The 20,028-nt window shown below is 36.4% G+C and overlaps 2 protein-coding genes across 5 annotated transcripts in view; both read left to right on the top strand.

The window, feature by feature from the left end:
- LOC306798550 (dystonin-like) overlaps positions 1–20,028 on the top strand; it is a 283,743-nt gene that overhangs the window by 155,107 nt on the left and 108,608 nt on the right. For all 4 annotated transcript variants that reach the window (XM_079298670.1, XM_079298669.1, XM_079298672.1 and 1 more), the window contains 9 exons: positions 5–162; positions 474–652; positions 862–1,000; positions 1,756–1,949; positions 4,294–4,456; positions 5,160–5,243; positions 5,333–5,440; positions 6,174–6,272; positions 17,497–17,631. In XM_079298670.1, the coding sequence (XP_079154796.1) occupies positions 5–162; positions 474–652; positions 862–1,000; positions 1,756–1,949; positions 4,294–4,456; positions 5,160–5,243; positions 5,333–5,440; positions 6,174–6,272; positions 17,497–17,631 (1,259 nt within the window). The remainder of the gene's footprint in view (positions 1–4; positions 163–473; positions 653–861; positions 1,001–1,755; positions 1,950–4,293; positions 4,457–5,159; positions 5,244–5,332; positions 5,441–6,173; positions 6,273–17,496; positions 17,632–20,028) is intronic.
- On the top strand, positions 7,805–16,234 carry LOC306798285 (uncharacterized protein; the record flags this gene model as incomplete). The annotated part of the gene is made up of 5 exons (XM_079298256.1): positions 7,805–9,418; positions 10,871–11,258; positions 11,565–11,917; positions 12,287–13,636; positions 14,189–16,234. 5 exons carry the CDS (start codon positions 7,805–7,807, stop codon positions 16,103–16,105), a joined length of 5,622 nt encoding a protein of 1,873 aa, XP_079154382.1. The 3' UTR covers positions 16,106–16,234.

Genomic DNA, 20,028 nt, shown 5'->3' with positions numbered 1-20,028 from the left:
ACAGAGGAGCAGGAAGAATCTATTTACAATCTGTACATCTCTGAAGTGAGAAATATCAGACTCCGCCTGGAGAGCTGTGAGGAGCGGTTAATACGGCAGATCCGGACGCCAATGGAAAGGGATGATGTGCATGAGAATGTGCTTAGGATTTCAGAGCAAGAGGTGAGCCTTTGAGGAAGTCTGTTTTATTTAAGAAACAAATATGCCCCAACTTTTGAGTGTAAGTCAGGAAGGTTTGAAGTGTTCCTTGAAAGGAGGAGTTAAATATTTATCTTGTGTTTGTGAGCAAAAAGATGCTGATTAATGGCAATTCTGTTAGTTTGCCTATTACACATATATTTCTCTTCAATTTTTTTCAGTAGTGCCATCATCAAAGATGCAAAGGAGGGAAGACCTATACTCATAGTGATATGTAGAGTATATATCAGGTTGATGTAGGATAGAAGCACTCTCAATCACCTTTCATTTTACAGAAACTGAAGAAAGAACTGGATCGACTAAAGGATGACTTGGGAGTCATCACAGATAAATGTGAAGAGTTTTTCAGTCAAGCTGCTGGCTCACCTTCAGTCCCTACTCTGCGCTCTGAACTCAATGTTGTTATACAAAACATGAACCAAGTTTACTCCATGTCTTCCATTTTCATAGACAAGTATGTACTAGGCTGACTTCCATCACATGTTTTAGATTACAGTTCTCTCTTAAATTAAAACTATTAGTATGAATAGTATTGATCAAGGAAAAGGGAGTTAACATTTTAACATTGCATAAAGGGGTGTGACATTAAAAGGTTAAAAAACACAAATGTGTTTTGATGTATTGAAGTATTGATGGTTCAATTAACCATTGTCTGTTTTTCAGATTAAAAACTATAAATTTGGTGCTGACGAATACCCAAACAGCAGAATCATTAGTAAAACACTATGAAACTAAGTTGTGTGAAGAAGAGGCAGTAACAGCTGACAAAAACAATATTGAAAATTTGATGGGTACATTAAAGGTAAGAGCTAGCTGGTGCTTTTCATGGGCAAATAAAATGAGTAAGACAAAAGCTGTGTGTCTTGTAGCACCTGATTTCGTTATGCTACACTCCATAGTGTATCAAACATTGGCTTATGTATTTAGTTTTAGGTGGTATTAGGATTAGCATTTCAGAAAAAAATGGCAGTTTTGGAGCATTATGACTTGGATAGGTTGAAAACATATTCCTGCTATTGCAAAATACGTTGAAGTATCTGAACTTGGCAAAAGTGGCACTTGCTAATGCTGCAGTAAGGTTTTCTTTGCTCTCCAGAAGCAAATACTTAGGGTAACATAAACATATATTTATGTTTATGAGAAATAGAAAGATTGAAGTTCAACATTTTTTGTTTGCTCTATATAACTCATTTTGATTTTACAAATTATGGGTAAGGCTTTTTTGCTAGACAGAATGATTGGCATCTAGCTAATAATTGTTTTTTGAAAGCTGTAGTTTATAAGGTGAGTGGGTTCATTTGATGTCTGTGTTTTGACCTATGTGTTGTGGGGATTGTTGTTACTTAGAATTATTCTGCAGTTTATTGCTTCAGACCCATTCTGGTGCCACTTAAGTATTTGAGCAAGTAGAAATATTAAAATATTAATTTTTAAATTAATATTAAAATATTAATTGAAGATTTTAAAAATATACAGCGTGATTGTGTAAAATATTAATTTATAAAATAGTGTCATAATTTAGGAGTTATTTGCAACTTTTTTTTAACCACCTACTAGCAATGGAGATCTGAAGTAGATGAGAAAAGACAAACATTCCATGCCTTAGAGGATGAACTGCAGAAGGCAAAGATGATCAGTGATCAGATGTTTAAAATGCACAAGGAACGTGATCTTGACTTCGACTGGCATAAAGAAAAGGTTGATCAGTTGGCTGAGAGGTGGCAAAATGTTCATTCTCAAATTGAAAATAGGTTTGTATGACTTTTTATTATCTATTCATGTTTTTACTGTTTTGTAAACAGTACAAGGGTTTGGGGTTTTTTTTGTTTTGTTTTGCTTTTTTTTTTTCCTGAGGAAAAACAATCAGAAACAAATGTTAAAACAGGGCTGAATAATTTTCTAAACTGTGTTTGGAATGTGCTGGGATGAAGACCTCTATTGTGCTGTTGACAACATTGCCTTACTTTTTCACTGGAAATGTGTGTGACTGTTAAGCTCCAAATGATGAACAAGATACAGAAACTTACTATTTACTGATACACAGTGGAGGTAAATTGTCTTTTTTCTTAAAAAAAAACCAACTAAACCTGCAGAAATGCCTGGCAGTCCTATGGAAATACCATCTGTTTCTCCACATAATTAGTTCTGATGGGTTAAATTGCTGAACTGATTCATCAGTTATGATTGAATTAATGTTAATTTGCTTTTAATTACTCAACTGTTAAGTCTGGAAGTTCTTAGCTTCCAGTGGCTTCTGTAATAATTTTTGGTGCAATAACTTTTTGGTGAAGTGCCTTTTATGTTTTTTTTAATTATCCAGTAGAGGCAATGCTCTAAATTCAGCCCTTTACTGTCAAGTTTATATTGGAAAATGTTGCTCAAGTGCACATGCCCACACAGGTGTGCAGATACAGCAGAACACACCTATACCTGTATTTCTGAAGGAGATGTCCATACATGGCATTCCTGGAAATGCTTTTTCCTTAAGTCTCTACAGTCCTGTTTCCTGTATGTAAAAGAAACAGAACTGTAGAGGCTGCAGGAAAAAGTATGGACAAGTGTTCTGGAGTTCTGTACTGTGCAGTCTGAACTTATTTCCTTTGAAATGTACTTCAGTTTGTCATTATAGAAAGCCTGAAAAAAAGAACACTGAAGATAGTGCTGTTGATGTAAAACCTGTCACATTTTTGTCCTCCTTTTCTAAGGAGTGAATATACATTCAAGTGCAATATTGAAGTTATTAACTTGTAATTTATTAGTTTAGTTGTGTCTGTTTAACATTGCTGGAAGTTAGAAAGCAGAACAGTTAGCTAAAGTTCCACCTCTGGTTTTTCATTAGTTGTTAGTGTGACACAATTTAAATGATTAAACAGTAGTTTTATGAGGTACTGAAGTGTTCTTATTTCTTTAAGAGAGTAAGGATGAACCATATGCTCTCCTTTCAGGACTATATCCTGAACAGAATATGCTGAAAAATTACTGCTAATATGAAATGACTTCTGGGTAAATAGGACAGATTGTGGTAACTGCGGTACAGAGCTGTAAACAAGCTGCTTTCTGCAAATACTGTCTCTTATTCTTCCTACTAGCTTGACACTGATTAATTATACAAAATTTATGTACAAATATTGGCTGCAGTTATCATGATCCTTTCTCTTTTTCATGGTTATTAACTTTAAAACATGCTAAAGTATGAAACCTGAGCAAAAAAATGTTCTTTGCTTGCTCTTTTTTAATCTTTTGACATCTTAAGAACAGCACTAGAGCAATTCAAAGTATTTATTCCAAGTTGAACTGTAAGAGGTTGTTTAATTCTGTTTATTCTTCAGTATTGTGTGGTCATATTTGTATGATCTTTTAAGTTGAACCATAGAATATCCTGAGTTAGAAGGAACCCATAAGGATCATCAAGTCTAACTCCTGGCTCAGTGCAGAGCAACCACCAAAATCACACCATGATAACAGTAGCAGTACAAGGACCATGAAAGAAAAACTGTCAGTATCTCCCTCAGAATGAAAATGACTAAAGAAATACACAGAACTCTCTTCTTAGGTCAAAAATTTGATTTAAAATTAGATGTACATGTTCAATTATTTTTGCACATTAGCATATTTAAAGGCTTTACCTTAAGTGTAGTTCCTGCTGTTTTGTGGGAGGCATGGAGAGTATGGTGAACCATTACCTGACTCCAGCATGGCACACTCCTCCATTCATAGGGCACATTTTAAATGCTCTCACTTCTTGTAGCAGAGCTAATTGCTGTAGCAGAGCCCTCCCTCTTTCTTGGGATTTCCTGTGCTCCTGGACTTTCAAGCAGTTGAACACACCAATGAGGTTATATAGAATTTCTTGTGTACCAGGATTTCTCCTGGATATCCTTTATGATGAGTGGCAAGAGTTCATCAATCTGAGAGCCCTAGTGTATGAGAAGTGAATTTGCTGTTTAATTAGTGTTACTTTAGTATATTTATACAGTGAATTGTAACAGAGCTAAGGCATTTGAAGCTTTTAAAGCTGCATTTGTCTTAGTGTTGTAGTTTTTGTCTTTAATATTCATCTTCTCCCATTTGATTTGTCTTCAAAAATAAAATCAGGCTGCGTGACTTAGAAGGTATTAATAAATCTCTGAAGTATTATAAAGATGCTTACAATTCTTTGGACACTTGGATTCAACAAGTGGAAGATACTCAGCGAAAGATTCAAGAAATACATCCTGAAAATAGCAAAGCATTGGCTAAGCAATTGAACCAACATAAGGTAAGAAAGGGGTGTCATTGTGGCAAACCACCATGTTAAGCACTAACCAAAGAATTACAGTATCAGTGATCTCGATCTTGTTTATTAATATGAGGGGCTTATATCCATCAGCCCTTACTGTAAAGATCCAAGTAATCACCAGATTTAATGATTTTGTGTTTATAGTGCAGTCATAAATATATCATCCAGTGACTGTTGTCACTGTTTTATAGACCAGAAGTCTGAAGTGTGCAAGAATATCAAAACTTTAAAATTCTGGACTTGGCTTACCACATAATTTTATATTCAGTGCTGGTTTTTTTTTAAATTTATGGATATGTAGAAACATTTTCATGGAAGCAGAGCTAAAACTCAGCATCTGTCTCCTGCAAGAACAAAATGTAGTATAAATAGACAGGATAATAAATTATATGCATGAAATTATATATTCCTGATTTTGTTTTAAGTTCATTCGCCAACTATTAACCTGCCAGGTTTTTTCATTACTTTCTCTAACTTTACTTCTTACTGTAAATCTGATAAAGCTGAGGACATAGGCTTGAGCATAATTAGTTGTACACATATGGATAGGAGCATATTAGGTAAAGTAGATGTTAACAAACCATCTATTTATGTTAGCTAATGTTAGATAAAGTAGAAATGTTAATTATAATAGTAATAAAAACAACGTTTTAAGGTAAAAATGTACATTCATATTTTACAGATGCTGGTTTCAGAAATTGAAATGAAACAAAGCAAAATGGATGAATGCCAAAAGTATTCAGAACAATACTCAGCTGCTGTGAAGGTAGCAATAACATTACACTTATAATCCTATTTTTTTAGTATCAGTATCATGTGTAATGCCAACAATTTTGTGTATTTTCTCTTGCACAGGACTATGAGTTGCAGACCATGACCTACAGAGCTATGGTTGATTCTCAACAAAAATCTCCAGTAAAGCGCCGAAGGATGCAAAGCTCATCAGACTTCATTATTCAAGAGGTAAATGGGTTTCTCAAGGCAGGAAAATGTGTCTTTGCTTAAAACAGAGTAAACACAAGAATTCAGTTTTGGATTTATTAATGATTAAATATGGTAACCCAAGAAAGACTGGGTTTTTTTCTCTATAGGTACATGATATAAAAAATATTCTCTTATTCCTTATGCTACATTTTGGTAGCAAGGCAGTATAATGCAGCTGATTAAAAAAAGTCACCCAAATTATGAAAAGCTGTATGAGACTGTAAACTCAGTAAAACTATTTAGAATTACCTTGGGTCTGGATCTTGATCACAGTAAGCAAGAAGTTCATCTTGACCATGGTAAACCTTCCAGATCTGGACACTTTGATAATTCTAAGGTAAATCAGCCCCATTTAGGTGAGAAAGATTAATCTGTCTCTCTGCTACCTGTTAGAGAGAGGAATAGTGCCAAGCATGGCTTGCACCTCTTGAAACCTTTTCTTACAGGGGGAAGAATCAAATGAATGTCAAGTCAAAATAATCTCTTCTGTTTCTTCTTCTTGTGGATCTGCTCATAGATCCTTAGGATATATTTGTTCAAGCACACTTTGTAGATAGCATTGAATTTTGGAATCAAAATTAGAACTTTGGATTCCACAATCATGATTTTGAAATCAAAATCAGGTTCTAGAACAGTGTCTATCACTTCTTTCAGGCTTAATGAGATTGTTAACCTCTCTGACACCTACCCCTCCTTTTTATTTTCTCCACAGTTCATGGATCTGCGGACCCGGTACACTGCCCTAGTGACCTTGATGACCCAGTACATTAAGTTTGCAGGTGATTCTTTGAAAAGACTGGAAGAGGAAGAGGTAGGTCATTCTCTGGCAGTCAGCCAAGCAAAAAGAACATCTAGGCAAACAAAATGCAATATACCTGTTGGAATAATTCACAGAGTTACCAGCACATGTGGAAAACTAAAATTCCTTATGTAGTGCACACTATGCAGGAATGTAGCAGTGTTAGCACTGTTACCATTCAGAGAAGCAAAATCCTGTCCCATCCATACATTTTGCCAATTCTTCCATCTAGAAAGATCATATATGATTTGTTGAATTCTGATGGAGATGTAGTTTAAATTTAAATACTAATGCTTTCAACTTTAATACCCTAGGGCTTGATCTTTTGCATAAAAGCAGACATGAAGATGAAGGCAAACTTACAGTATAAACCCTATGTATACTTATTTTTAGTATTGCATAGTGTGCATTCTGGTCCACTTAACAACCTACAAGGAAGTTCTTTCAACAGGGAGATGATATGCCCTCTTAATTAATTTCTGAAGTAGTTTGATCTGTTCAGTTACTTCTTTTCCTTCTGCCTTTCCACTGTATTAATTCCTTGGGGTCAAACAGCATTTTATTTATGCTTAGCATTGGATCTTACTTCCAAGAGTAGGTTATTGAAATTAGGCAGACAAATTACTCAAAATGCATACTTGCTGCAGAGCAAATCTTTCAAATAATTGAAAAAAACCCCCAAACCTAAATTTTTCACTTTCTTTTGAAAACTGTCTCTCAGAAAAAGATTATATAGTCATTCTTTAAGGACTACATTGTTTAAGTATAAACTGTATAAATTGAATGAAGTTGGAGAACATTACTGTATGGGTATAAATTTTAATATAATTTTTAATGAAAAAAAACCAGTTCTTAAATGAATGTTATATAATTCTGGTGCTGATTTTGTCTTTATTGGCTTTTCTTGCTATGAATACATCTGAACCAACACTAACAACAGCATGTGTCTTTGGGCATCATCAAGTGGTGGAGCAAACTGATGGAAATGCATAATGTTTGTTGATAAATAGCCATTTTAACTGAGGATGTAGTATGACTAATAATGATAATGGCATCAAGGATTAAAAGTCAGTCAAAGAAAAAGGATCAGGAAATCTGTGAACATTGATAGACTATGTGTCCTTCAAGAAAAAATGGAATTTTTCAAAATATTTAGAGTTTCAGTCTGCTCTGAGTCTCCAGGATTGCTTTTTTTTGAAATCAAGTACCCCTCATCTTACTTCCTCCTCTACCCCCTGTCAGCCTTCTAAATCTTTGGTAGCTTCTTTGAAAACAACTTAAGCAGACTCCTAATCTCAAAATAATATAATGGGTTTTTTCTCTTTAATCAGGGTAGCAAATCAAAAAAAGAATAATCTTTTTCAAAAGAGGAATGAGTTTTTTTTCTTCTGGGAAGAAAAATTCTTCACAGACCACTGTAAAGTCTGTGATTGTTCCAAGACTTTCTTTTATGCAATCTCTCTTCCTAACTCTCAGTAGTGGCATTAAGAAAACAGAGGATAAGGAATAAATAAGATACTTTCCATCATATCTCAGTTTAATCCATGTGCTGTCATGCTCAGAGTTTGCCAGAAGAGAATCAACTCCAGCAACCTGTGAAGTCAGCTGAAGTCTTTCAACATTTGGGATGTAATGAAGATCTTGAATTGAGAGAAGAAAAGAAACCTAATGAAAGCATGATGGATGTGGAATATTTGCAAAACCAGAACTCTTCCAGTAAACCTGAATACACAGAAAACAAACTGGAAATGAACAGAAAAAAATTAACTCTAGACAGATATGATAAAATCAAAACTGGTCGAACATTTAAACAACTTCTAAATTTCAGTGGTCAGGAAAGTAGCATTAGTGGTAACAGAGACAGTAAGCTGCATACAGAGCAGGAGAGTTTAATGGGTTTTGATAACCAAAGCAAAGAAGAAAAAAATGGCAGAAAAGATTGTCTTGTTTCAACTGAAATCTGTTTGAATGTGAACAGTGATCCTGGTGAAATGTTAAATGAGCAAGTTGCTAATGGAGAGAGACAGAAAACAAAGGGGAAATCAAAGAAGTTGCCTGTAGTGGAAATGATACACAAAACCATAGGAAAAAAGAGTTCAAGAAAGGCAGGGAATCATGTTTCAGCAAAGGAAGAATGTGAGATGCAATCAGAAACTGATTTTGAGCTAACAACAAAGCAAGCTGAAGTAACTCCAAAAAGTGCAAAGCAGGCCCTGGGTATCAGCCCTCACAAACAGCATTTTTCACAGAGAACTCATTTTCAGTGTCAGCATGAAGAGCATTGCTTTACAGAAAGCAAAAACCATGATACTTTAAAATCTGAAGACAGAGAGTTTCAAATGTGTGGTGAAAAAGGTGATTCTCTTTCAGGTGCAAAGGATGTAACATCTTTAGGCAAAGTTGCATCCTCTTTCAGAGAATTGGCAGTGCACAATGGAAGTGAAAAAACAAAGTTAAATTTGCAGTCTATGAGCAATCCAGGTGTTTGTCATGTTGAAAGGAATACTGCCAAACTGCAGAAAGCATCTCTGGATAAAGATTACTTCCTGATAGAAAATGAAATCCTAGAAAAATCAAACTTAAATTCAAATAAAGCCAAGAATACAGAGCAAGAAATTTTGGCTGTTTCTTCAGGAAACATTTCAGTGAGTCACTGTGCAGCAAAAGTCTCTGAATCCTATCCATTAGATTTTCAAGTATCACCAGTGCAGAATGATCAACATTTAGGTACAGAATTGTTAGAAAATGCTGGTGATTTAAATGCAAATTTAGGTCTCTCAGGAATTTTTTCTGGAGGAGAGGATAATTTTCCATTAGCAGAACATGAACTAGCAAAAGAGCTTCTAAGTCACTATGACAAAGTAAGTGTGAAGAAAATACCTCAGGGTAACACTTGTGGTTTGGACAACATAAATAGAAGTGGGAAGAAGCAAAGTGGAGAAGACAGGCTAGAACAGGGTCAGAAATGTAAAGATTTTCTAGTTTCAGAAGGAGACAGTCGAGATGAGGGTAATAGCAAAAAGGTCCCTGGAAAAGCCACTGAACTCCAGAAAACATTAGGTGAAAAAGTAGGCATAAAAGCCTCATTTGAAAAAAAAGAAAAGCAAAAAAAGAGCAAGAGAGATAATGAAGAGAAAAGGAGCACAACTATTATTAAGGTACCAGAGCTTCTGTGCAATGCAAATGAAAAAGTTAATCCAAGAATGATTCTAAATCAATCCAAATCAACATTTGAATCACAAAGTATGTCAAGGTCAAGTGATTTAAGATTGATTGAACGTAATTTAAACAATGAATATGCTAATCATGTGACAATTACCGTGCATTTTGAGATGCTTAAGACTTTAAAGTTATTAGAAATTAATTTTTATGTTTATTTTGTGTTAATATTTGCCATCCTTTTCTCCACCCAGCTGATGCTCAGCATGTTGATTAGAAAAATGAAATCTAAGAAGATACAGTTTGTTACTGTATCTATATTTTTAGATCTTCTTTTTCAAGCACAATATATTAAATTTTGTGTTTATAGGAATATAAAAGATCTGAGAATAAAACAATTTAAATACTTTATTTCTATTAGGGACTGTTCAAAATTACAATACAGGGAAATACAGAGAAGAACTGAAGAAGTTGCCTTTGCATTAGCCTTTTAAGAAATGTTTTAGGTATCATATGAAAAACCAAGTAAACCTGGTAAATTTTAAGTAACCCAATGGTTTGTTTGTTTGAAAACATTGCTGTCGTTACCCTTCATGCCCTGTTTGTATGATCATAGGAATATAGGTGTGCTCTTACTTCATATTAGCTCACATTTGGTAACTTAGCACCACAGTAGTGCTAATGAAGACAAGGTATGTATAGTTTCAACCATATTATTACTGGTGATTACACTTCTTGCTTAAAAGACTTGCTCTGGATCTGCCAAAATATGGAGACTACCAGCCAACTGGTTTTCATTAGGATTTCCCTGATTACCATGTTTACACTTCTGTGCCTGCTCTGCAGAACAGCTGTGCCCTTCGTGGTCCCCCAGCTGAGTCAGTGGGGGCACTGAGACTGGGGAGCACACTGTGGAGCACAGATGCACAGGGGTTTGGATGCTGCTCTTTCTGGAGCTGCTGCATCTTGGCTTTAAGATACTGGTCCTTTTCTTGGACGGGATTTCCAAACTTTTCTGGTGTCGTTTTGCTTGCAAGCTTAAATCCTTCTTCCAGCTCCTTCTGAACTGATTAGGAAATAGTAGATCACTTTCTCCTTGGGAATTCTTTACAGTGTGTTTGGGTCATTGTTTGCTCTACCTGTTTGTTTGGAGAGAAAGCCAAAGTGAGCAGTTTGGTGTTGCTTTCTGCTAAGAGGCATCTGACTGAAGTGAGAGGCTTCGGGACTTCTTCGCTTTGTGGATGTGTCTGTCAAGGGTTTCATATTTGGCTAATGCTAACTTCCTGAAGCCTTCAAGAGAAGGTGATGGTGGTGGGAACTGCTCATCCTGCTTTCTGGACATACCATATATACATGAGTAAGTATTTTCCCTTCTACTTTTCTAAAAGCCTAATATGTTCCATATGCTGTATTACAAAAAGTGCATTCCAATTTATCTTATTCATTTACAGATTTTAAGGAATAAGGAAGCATCTGCACGTCAGGCGTATTCAGATCTATTGGCACGGCAAAACAGCACAGCTGATGAGAATAAAAAGCTCACGGGAAAGGTAAAAACCCTTGAAGAGATGTTGGAGAATATGAAGAAACAAAAAATCCAAGTGGAACAGGAGCTCCCTAAAGTGAGAGAAGCCGCAGAAAAGGAGCGGAAGAAGCAGCAAAAGGAGATGGAGGAGATCTGTCTTCAGAAGACCAAGGCTGAGCAAGAGGCAAAGCAGTGTCGTGTAGATCTAGAAAGCATTGAGAGAGAGAAAGCAGATGCAGAGCAGGAGTTGGAGTGTGTAAGGCAGTTCATTATCCAGGCAGAGACTCAAAGGAGTATACTGGAAGAAAACCTCCGTGCTTTTCGAAACCAAATAGAAGAAAGCACCTTTACCAGAAGAAACCTTGAAGAACTTCTAAGAAGAAAGGATACTAATCTTTATGATTTAGAAAAACAAAAAAAAACCTTGATGCAGGAACTGAAGAAAAAAACAGATGGAGAAGAGAAGCTTATGAATCTCATCAAGCAAATGGAACAAGATCTTGACTTTAAAAACCTATCAGAAATAAAGTTGCAAGAAAGAGAGAGAACTGAATGCAGAAGGAAGGTTATTGAAGGAACATACTCTGTAACTAGAGAAATTTCCCTGCCAACTTTCACAGCTGGACAAGGCAGCCAGTGTAGGATTGATTCTGAAATGATGAGTTTCCAGAAGAAACTAGAAGCCAAAAAAGTAGAAGAGCTCAAACAAAAGATAGATGAGTTGACCCTTGCTAACAAAAAAGCTGATAAAACTATTAAAGACCTGAAATATGAACTGAATGAAATTGAGCTTCAAAAATCATCAACAGAAGAAAAGTCTCGTTTATTGAAAGAAAAACTAGATAAAGTCAACAGTGAACTTAAATGCCTAAAAATTAAGCTGGAGGAAAAAGACCAAGTAGAGCAGGGATATTTGCAACAGTTGAAAGAACTGGACAGGCAACTTCAGAGAACCACAGATAAAGCTGAAGAGGTGATACAAGAAAATAAGGATCTTAAAAAACTTAAGATGAACTACCAGGAGGATCTGAAATCTGTTCAGCAAGAAAAAACACAGCTAAAAAGAGAAATAGAAGAATTAACCAGATCACAGACAAAAACTGAAATCACTATCAAACATTTAAACTCACAGATCAGTTCTCTTCAAAAAGAGAAGCTGGCAGCTGAACACAGAACACAGTCATGCAAAGGAGAAGCAAATAATCTTCAAGACCAATATAAGAAAATTAAAGAACAGTTGCTTCAAAAAACAAAAGTAGAGAAAGAAAACCAGCATGAAATTCAGATGCTGAAGAATGAATTAACCAAAAGCAATCAGGTTTCAGAAACATTGAAACAACAGATAGAAGACCTTAATAAATGGAACACTGAAACAAAACTACTGATGAAGGAAATTCAATCCGAATCAGAGAAGATGGCTTTGGAAAAACAAAATATTCAGAGGAAAAATGATGCATTGAAAGCTTTAGCAGATGGTTTCAAAGAACAGTTGCGTACAACAAATGAACAATTGCACAAACAAACAATAATTGAGCAAGAATTCATATGTAAAATCAAAAGCCTAGAAGTTGATCTTGCAAAAGCAAAAGACTTAGCTAGTGACTATAAACAAAAATGTGATAAACAAAATGCTTCCACCCTTAGCATCGACCGGGAGGTTAAAAATTTAAATGCTCAGCTGAATGCTCTAACTGTGGAAAAGAGAATGAGTGAGCAGAAGACAGCACTACAACAAGCTCATATACAAGAATTGAGTAGCAAATTAAAAAAATTGCAGGATGAACTCCATCAGAAGACTATGGATGAACAGATGGCACGCAAGAAGATGATTCTGTTTCAGGAAGAATCCATTAAGTTTAAACACTCTGCAGAGGAATTTAGGAAAAAAGTTGAAAAATTACTGGAATCCCATAGCATCACAGAAAAGGACATATCTGGTATAAAATTAGAATGTGTTGCTCTTCAGCAAGAAAAGCATATGGCTGAGGAAAACATCATGTTGTACAAGAGGCAAATGGAAGATCTGCAAGAAAGGCTTAAAAAATGTCATGAACAACTACAGCAAGGGAAGCAGGCTGAAATGGACTATCACCAGAAGTGCAGGAAACTTGAGGAAGAACTGGAAGCACAGAAGCGCATGGTTGAGAGCTTGAAACAGAAGATGGAACTGCAGGTCAGGGAGAGTGAACACAGGTTTCTTTCATTTCAGAATGAAGTTCAGCAAAATAATAAACTCCAAGATTCTGGATTCAAATTGAGCTGTGAGAGAAGAGGGAATGATTTCAGTTACCTGAGTGAGACTGCAGCTAAAGAATTTGAACAGCTTCCTCCACGTACAAAACCAAGCTCATCTTTTTTAAGGCAGAAACAGGAAAGATCAGGTTTTAAATCTGATCAAATAGAAGAAAATACTGTGTATGTGAGTGCTGATGATACAGTACCAAGAGACGTACAGTTTCAGATGTCAAGCATAAACCAATCACTAGAAGATTCAAGTTCCCAGTCATTTACGGAGTTTGTTTCGCAGATGAGTACACAGTTCCAGATAACTTTTGATAAAGCAAGCCAGATCTCTGGAACATCTGAGAGGGACACACTGAGAAACAGGAACCTACACAGTTCCAGACAAACCATTAGACATGGAGAAGACACACAGCATGAATTAGGAGTGGTAAAACTGCATCCCTTGGAGGTACACACTACATTTTGTGAGGATTTGCCTTCCTAATGGTGCCTTTTACTAGTCCATTGGTTGGTTTTGGTTATGCTTTATTGCTATTCTGTTTAGTATTTCTTATGTTCCTACCTTGGTGAAGGGAACCCCTTCTGTCTTACATAACACAAACAGCTTTATATTAGACCTTAGTACCAGGTTTGTTAACATCTAAGAAAGATTATTTTAAAAATTTGTATTGAAAATAGGAATTCTCATACACTCTTGTATTTTTATTTGTCAAAGTAAGCTTTGATTAACAAGCAGTAAGCTCATATAGTAACAAACTACAGTTACTGATGTTTAGTCTAGTCATATTCCTGTTATTGAATAAATATTTGGAATGGAAAATGCACTTCAAAACTCAAGCTCTTTATATATCTCTGCTCGCCAGTCCTAGTAGCAGTTCTCCTTTCTGACTTGCATTCAAGTTCTTCCTTTGGTTTCCCTGGTGGTGGATTTAGGAGTGAATTATGTACAGCATAGTCTGCAGATGTATTTCTCACTGTGTCAAAAACTTCCTATTTACAGATAGTGAAGAACAAGCACTATGACATGCATGTTGAAGTCACAACATTAAACCAAGAAAATGACAAGACTTTTGGTAATGAAGAGAGAAAGTTTCAGGGATACAAAACTTCCGAAGGGTTTAGGAAAGAAGACTTTGCAAAGATGAACACTTTCTTAGGAGAAGAGGTTTTGAGAACTGCTGATGATGCTACTCAGCTGGAATATTTTACAGAGGAATATGATACTATTAAATTTCAAGGTCTCCGACATGATGTAACCGCCAGGCAGTTGACTGAAGTTAAACTTTTAGACAGACTCACTGTTGAGCAGCTCATTTCAGGGCAGAAAACTATTGATGAGGTTCAGAAAAGTCTTGAAAAATTTTTAACTAAACCTACAGCTGTAGCTGGACTGTACCTTGAATCCAGCAAAGAGATACTTTCTTTTGTTTTAGCAGCAAAGAGAAAAATCATAGGAAAAGCACTGGCCTTAGCATTTTTAGAGGCCCAAGCAGCTACTGGTTTCATTATTGATCCCACAACAGGTCAGAAATTCTCTGTTGATGATTCAGTTGTTAGAGGGCTTGCAGATAGTGAATTCAAGAGTAGATTGCTCGAGGCAGAGAAAGCTGTCATGGGTTATTGCTGTTCTGGGAAAGTGCTGTCTGTATTTCAGGCTGTGGAAGCTCAACTTTTAGACAGACAAAGAGGTAAAAATATCCTTGAGGCTCAGATTGCGTGTGGGGGAGTTATTGATCCTGTAAGAAGTGTTCGTGTACCTCCAGAAGCTGCCGTGCAGCTTGGCTTGCTTAATAACACAATTCTAAAATTTTTGCATGAACCTTCAAGTAATGCAAAATGTTTCCACAATCCAAATAACAGGAAAGCTATGTACTACTGTGATTTGCTGAAAATGTGTTTGTTCAGTGTAAGCAGTAAATGCTTTCTGCTTCCAGTTGGTGAAAGGAAAATAAGCAGCCCGTCAGCAGAGAAAAGCCATAAAACGTCTGTAATAAACGTTGACACAGGAGCTGAAATGACTTCATATGAGGCTTATCAAAAAAATTATATTGATAAAGCTACATATCTTGAGCTTTCAAAACAGGAATTTGATTGGAAAGAGTCTACGTGTTTTGACTCTGATGGGAACTCTTTTCTTTTGCTTACAGATCTTAAAACTGGTGTACAGTTTAATATTGAGGAGACCTTAAATCAGGGTAGAATTGACAGAGCATTAGTCAACAAATATAAGGAGGGCCTCATCACAGTTAATGAGTTTGGTGATATTTTGGTTAGCAGTTCACAGCCAAATAAAGATTTAAACAGTCCTATTGCAGGGTTCTGGCTTTCTGAAACCAATGAAAGAATTCCAGTCTTAAAAGCCTCACGCAAAAATTTGGTAGACAGAGTTACTGCCCTCCGATGTCTTGAAGCTCAGGTTAGTACAGGAGGTGTAATTGATCCATTTACAGGGAAAAAGTACAGTGTTTCAGAAGCTTTGCAAAGAGAGCTAATTGATGATGGTTGTGCCAAGCAAATCCAGCAGTGTGAGCTGATCTTTACTGGGATCATCCACCCTGTAAGGAACACTGTTATGTCAGCTGTTGAAGCTGTGCATTTAAGTGCCATAGACAAAGAGATGGGCATGCGCTGCCTGGAGTATCAGTACTTGACTGGTGGCTTGATAGATCCAAAATCCCACTCCAGATTAACAATGGAAGATGCAATTAAGAATGGTATTATTGATGCTATCACAGCTACAAAGATGAAGGATGAAAAATTGCACATGAAAGTTTTAACGTGCCCCAAAACTAAGAAGAAGATAACCTACAAAGAAGCTTTAGATAGAGCTGTTTTTGATTGCCACACTGGGCTGAGGTTGTTAGAAGCAGCTCAGCCCATGAAAACAGGAATTTCCAGTCTTTACTATAATTCATAGTGGACAGAAGATTAGGACTCATTTTGGGCTCTGCTTTAAAACCTGTTAAAGTTAAGGAAAACATCTTGGTGACCTTTATGGAAAATCATAAGTGGTGTTTTCTACTGTTAATTAGTTGCTGTAAAAATATTTGTTATGAACAACTAATTAGCACAAACCACTGAAACTGGAATTAGATATTACTTATTGCAAAACTGAAATTTATAGATGGACAGATTCATAATTTCAAAATGCAATCTATGTGTTCAGTCTTTACCTGAAGGCCTTGTGTGTCATTACCTTCCATGCAAGTAGTGTAAATGAGAAATTATACTGAGGTTGGTAAAGTTAATATTAGTTCAAAGTGGGTAGATTTAAGTGAGATAAGAATCATATTCTTACATTAAAGATTGAAAGGGATTGCCCATTTTGTGAGTCAACATAGTGTAGTATTTCATGTGACCTGTTACTTAAAATTACAAATCAGTCTGCAGATACCATTTGTTTTACAAGAGTGGCAATAAAATATGCAAGGATTAAATCTGCACTGCTGTAAGTACATGCTTCAGTACTTTTTCTCACACTGGTATTTCATTAATTTTAATGGGCTGTTTACACCAAAAAGTTGTGTTTCCTGTCCTGAGTTTTCCTCTTATTTCATGTTGGTTTTTCTTTTCTTAGAATTATTTTCTGCTTTAATAGGCAAATGAATTACAATTACGTATCAAATTAAAAAAAAAAAAATCCATTGAAATAAAACGTCTTCATTTTTACTTATGGTACATGGAAGGGCTTAAGCAAGTTTTCTCAGTATTGATAAATGTCCTCCTGAGATTGTACTTACATGAAAAGGAGTATGTTTTCCTGTGCAGAAAAAAAATTAAATGTCTTAGTATTTTACTCTTATTTTTTTCTTGTTTCTGTGGACATAAAAGCAATGTATTCTTCCTAATTGTAATTTGGTAGTCTATGTGCATAATGTGCAAAATATTGTTATGCTATATTGGCTTTACATATCCTTACCTGAGGGTAATGCAAAGGCAGCAATTCAAAGATATTTTATATGCAAATGCTTTTTAGATTTTATCTGCTGAGTAATGGCTGGGAAGCTATGCTTTTTCTTGCTATCAATCATTTTATAATGATTGTATGTATGTATGAATAAGCACCTTTATAATAATTAAAAATCACTTGAGGTATTATTTTGTATTGTTTATAATTATGTGGCATTTTTTTTCCTACATCAAAGTGTCGTAGTAATGCATGTGGTGGTAAATAAAAAATAAATAGTTTTATGTTTATGTAATGATAATAATGACATTGTGATAGAATTGTGTTTCTAGAGACATTAATGTTACATATTTCAACAATTTACATTTACATGTTTCTTTACAATTCATGGCACTCATCAGAAATCAATGGAAGAGGAAAAGAAGGAACATGTTGAGAAAGCTGGGGATTTACTGAAATGGGTGTCAAACCTCAGCAAGACACTCAGCAAAGAAGAAGGAGAAAAGGCTGAAAAGACAGATTTACCTAAGCAGCAGGTACACACGTCTTGTAATAAAGCACAACTTCCTCTTTTTAGGTTTTTGAATGGATTAAAATGCTAAAATAATCCATAAATCCTTTTTTTTCCCCCCTGCAAATCACAATCCACATTTTCCATAAGACATAATTTCACATTTGGTTATGAGTAGAGAGTTGGATAAATAAACATCAATGTTTAGGGACACAAGCATGTTATTCAAGAAGAAGCTCCCACTGCTTTTTACAGACTTAGCATATGACATATTCTGACACTGCAAAGTATCAGTTTAGAGAAACTGGACCCTCCACACAATATCTCAGCCCTTGTAGAGGGAGAGTGCATCCTGTCAGGATGGAGTTTTGGGTACCAGGAAGGAGAAAGCTGGTAGGAGGGGCCTGAGGGCCAAGTTTCTATTATTTGCTTTTGGTAAGTTAATCAGAGGGACCCTCTTAAGGGATAATCCAAATTGCTGTCCTAGGAAGCACAGCAGATGTTGACTGAGGCCTCTTTGTTACCACACTAGACCACAGGCTGTTGGAATGGCCCATCTTGATGCCTTTGTATTTAACATTGTCACTGTGAGCAATTGTAACTCTGACCATAAATTTCCATCTGTGAGGTTTCCTGTCATTTCTAGGCCCTCTTCTGCTGGGCTTGCCTCATGAAATAGCTTAGTTAGACCTAAAAAGGTTTCAGTAGGTGAAGGCTTCCCTGCCCTCTGAGCAGCAGAGGGACAGAGCAGTGTCTCATCCACATTCCCCAGTACAGTGATGGATGTGTCATCATGCAGATGTGATTTTGGCCCTCTTGGCATCCTGTTCCTATGTTTTTATTTTGGTGGTACTTTCTGGTGCAAGAGCTACTGGACCAGCATGTGCATGGATGCAGCTTGCTGTTGGGAAGGTTGGCAGGCCTGATGAGCACTGTTGTGGCACATAGCTTGTTCAGAGAGCACCAGTGCTAGATCTGAGTTTGTCCCTACATCTACAGGAGGAAGTAAGCTTGTATTGATTTGAACATATCGATTGGTAAATTGCTAGTAGTTAAAATCAGAATTTGCTAAAGCACTGAATGCTGGTCCTTTTCTGCCCTTGTTAATGACTACACTGCGAACTTTTATCAGTGCTGGGCCAGCACCCAACTCCTTGGGACATCTCAGCTTACCACAGCAGCTGTGGGTGTCATCTCCTCTTCCAACCCAAGCCCCCAGGGAGTAACCTGTGAGTTGGCTGTCTTGGCTTCCTGTGGGAGATGGATGTTTGCTGAGGGTCTTTGCTTCCCTTGTGAAATGGCTGGTGAGGTATCTGCACCTTTCAGAGGTGCCTGGATTTGGGTCTCTACTGACCAGCAATGATGCCTTGACAACTTGTGTAGCAAAACTCTTGGAAACTGGTGATTTCCTAGCTAATATCAGCTGAAATACATTTCACACAGAGGTTGGGATTGCTGTGGGGTGTAGCCAGGTGCTGGGAAGAGAAGCTGATGGCAGTAGTGACAGGTGCACACAGTAGCCACAGCGACACTGGTTCCCTGAGCAAAGTGGATTTGTCACCCATCTGCTGCTTCAGCCTCCTCTCCCCTTCTTGCACAGTGCATCCAGGGGCTCTCTTGGTTCCTGTGCAAGCAGCACAGTGATGAGGTTGTGTCCTGCTGGTGGTGATTGCAAAGGGAGACTTTTTGGGCCCTTTGATACGATGCATACAAGGACAGATTGGTTGTGTCCAGACCCAAGTGGATGAAGGGTCCAAGCACCTTGCTGGAGACCTAGCACCTATGTTGGAAATATCTCTGGCTTGCAGAACACCCTTTTGATAATTTGCCTTTATTTATCCAAAATGAGTGCTCTTCTTTGAAAAGACTGCAGGGAGTTTCTCAGGAAAGTTAGAAGATGAAATTCCCACAAGTTCCTCTAACAAGTCCTCTACTGGGGATGACACAGAACTGATAGTGTGGGGAATATTAATTAATAATTAATTTTTTCTGGATGTCTCATATTGCATTTGTCTCTGTTATTGAATTTAATGAAGGCTTTTGGTCTTATGTTTTTTCAAAAAATTTGTTATCTCTTATTTTGGTGAGCAATTTTTTGAACGTGACTATTGTACACAAACTTTATAAAGCTGCTATAAACTCCACCAACTATAATAGGGGATTTTAAATCATTGGTTAATTTTCCATCAAATAGCATTTTGAAATATTTTATTTGTTTTGTCCCATATTTTTATGAAAACAGCTTGCTTAATCAAAAGGCATATCACAATGGCTCACTTGTTTGTAAATTATACGATTCTGATAAATAATATTGTTCTAAGGAGAGCCAGTATTTTTTAAAAAATCAAGCTCTTAAATTATTGAGATAAGTAGATACAAATAAGATTTTGTTTGTTTGTATTTATGTACATTATCAAATCTT

Source organism: Erithacus rubecula, assembly GCF_903797595.1.
Source record: "Erithacus rubecula genome assembly, chromosome: 2".
NCBI lineage: Eukaryota > Metazoa > Chordata > Aves > Passeriformes > Muscicapidae > Erithacus > Erithacus rubecula.
Note: the sequence above shows the minus strand (reverse complement) of the source record. Positions and strands in the feature narration are given on the sequence as shown.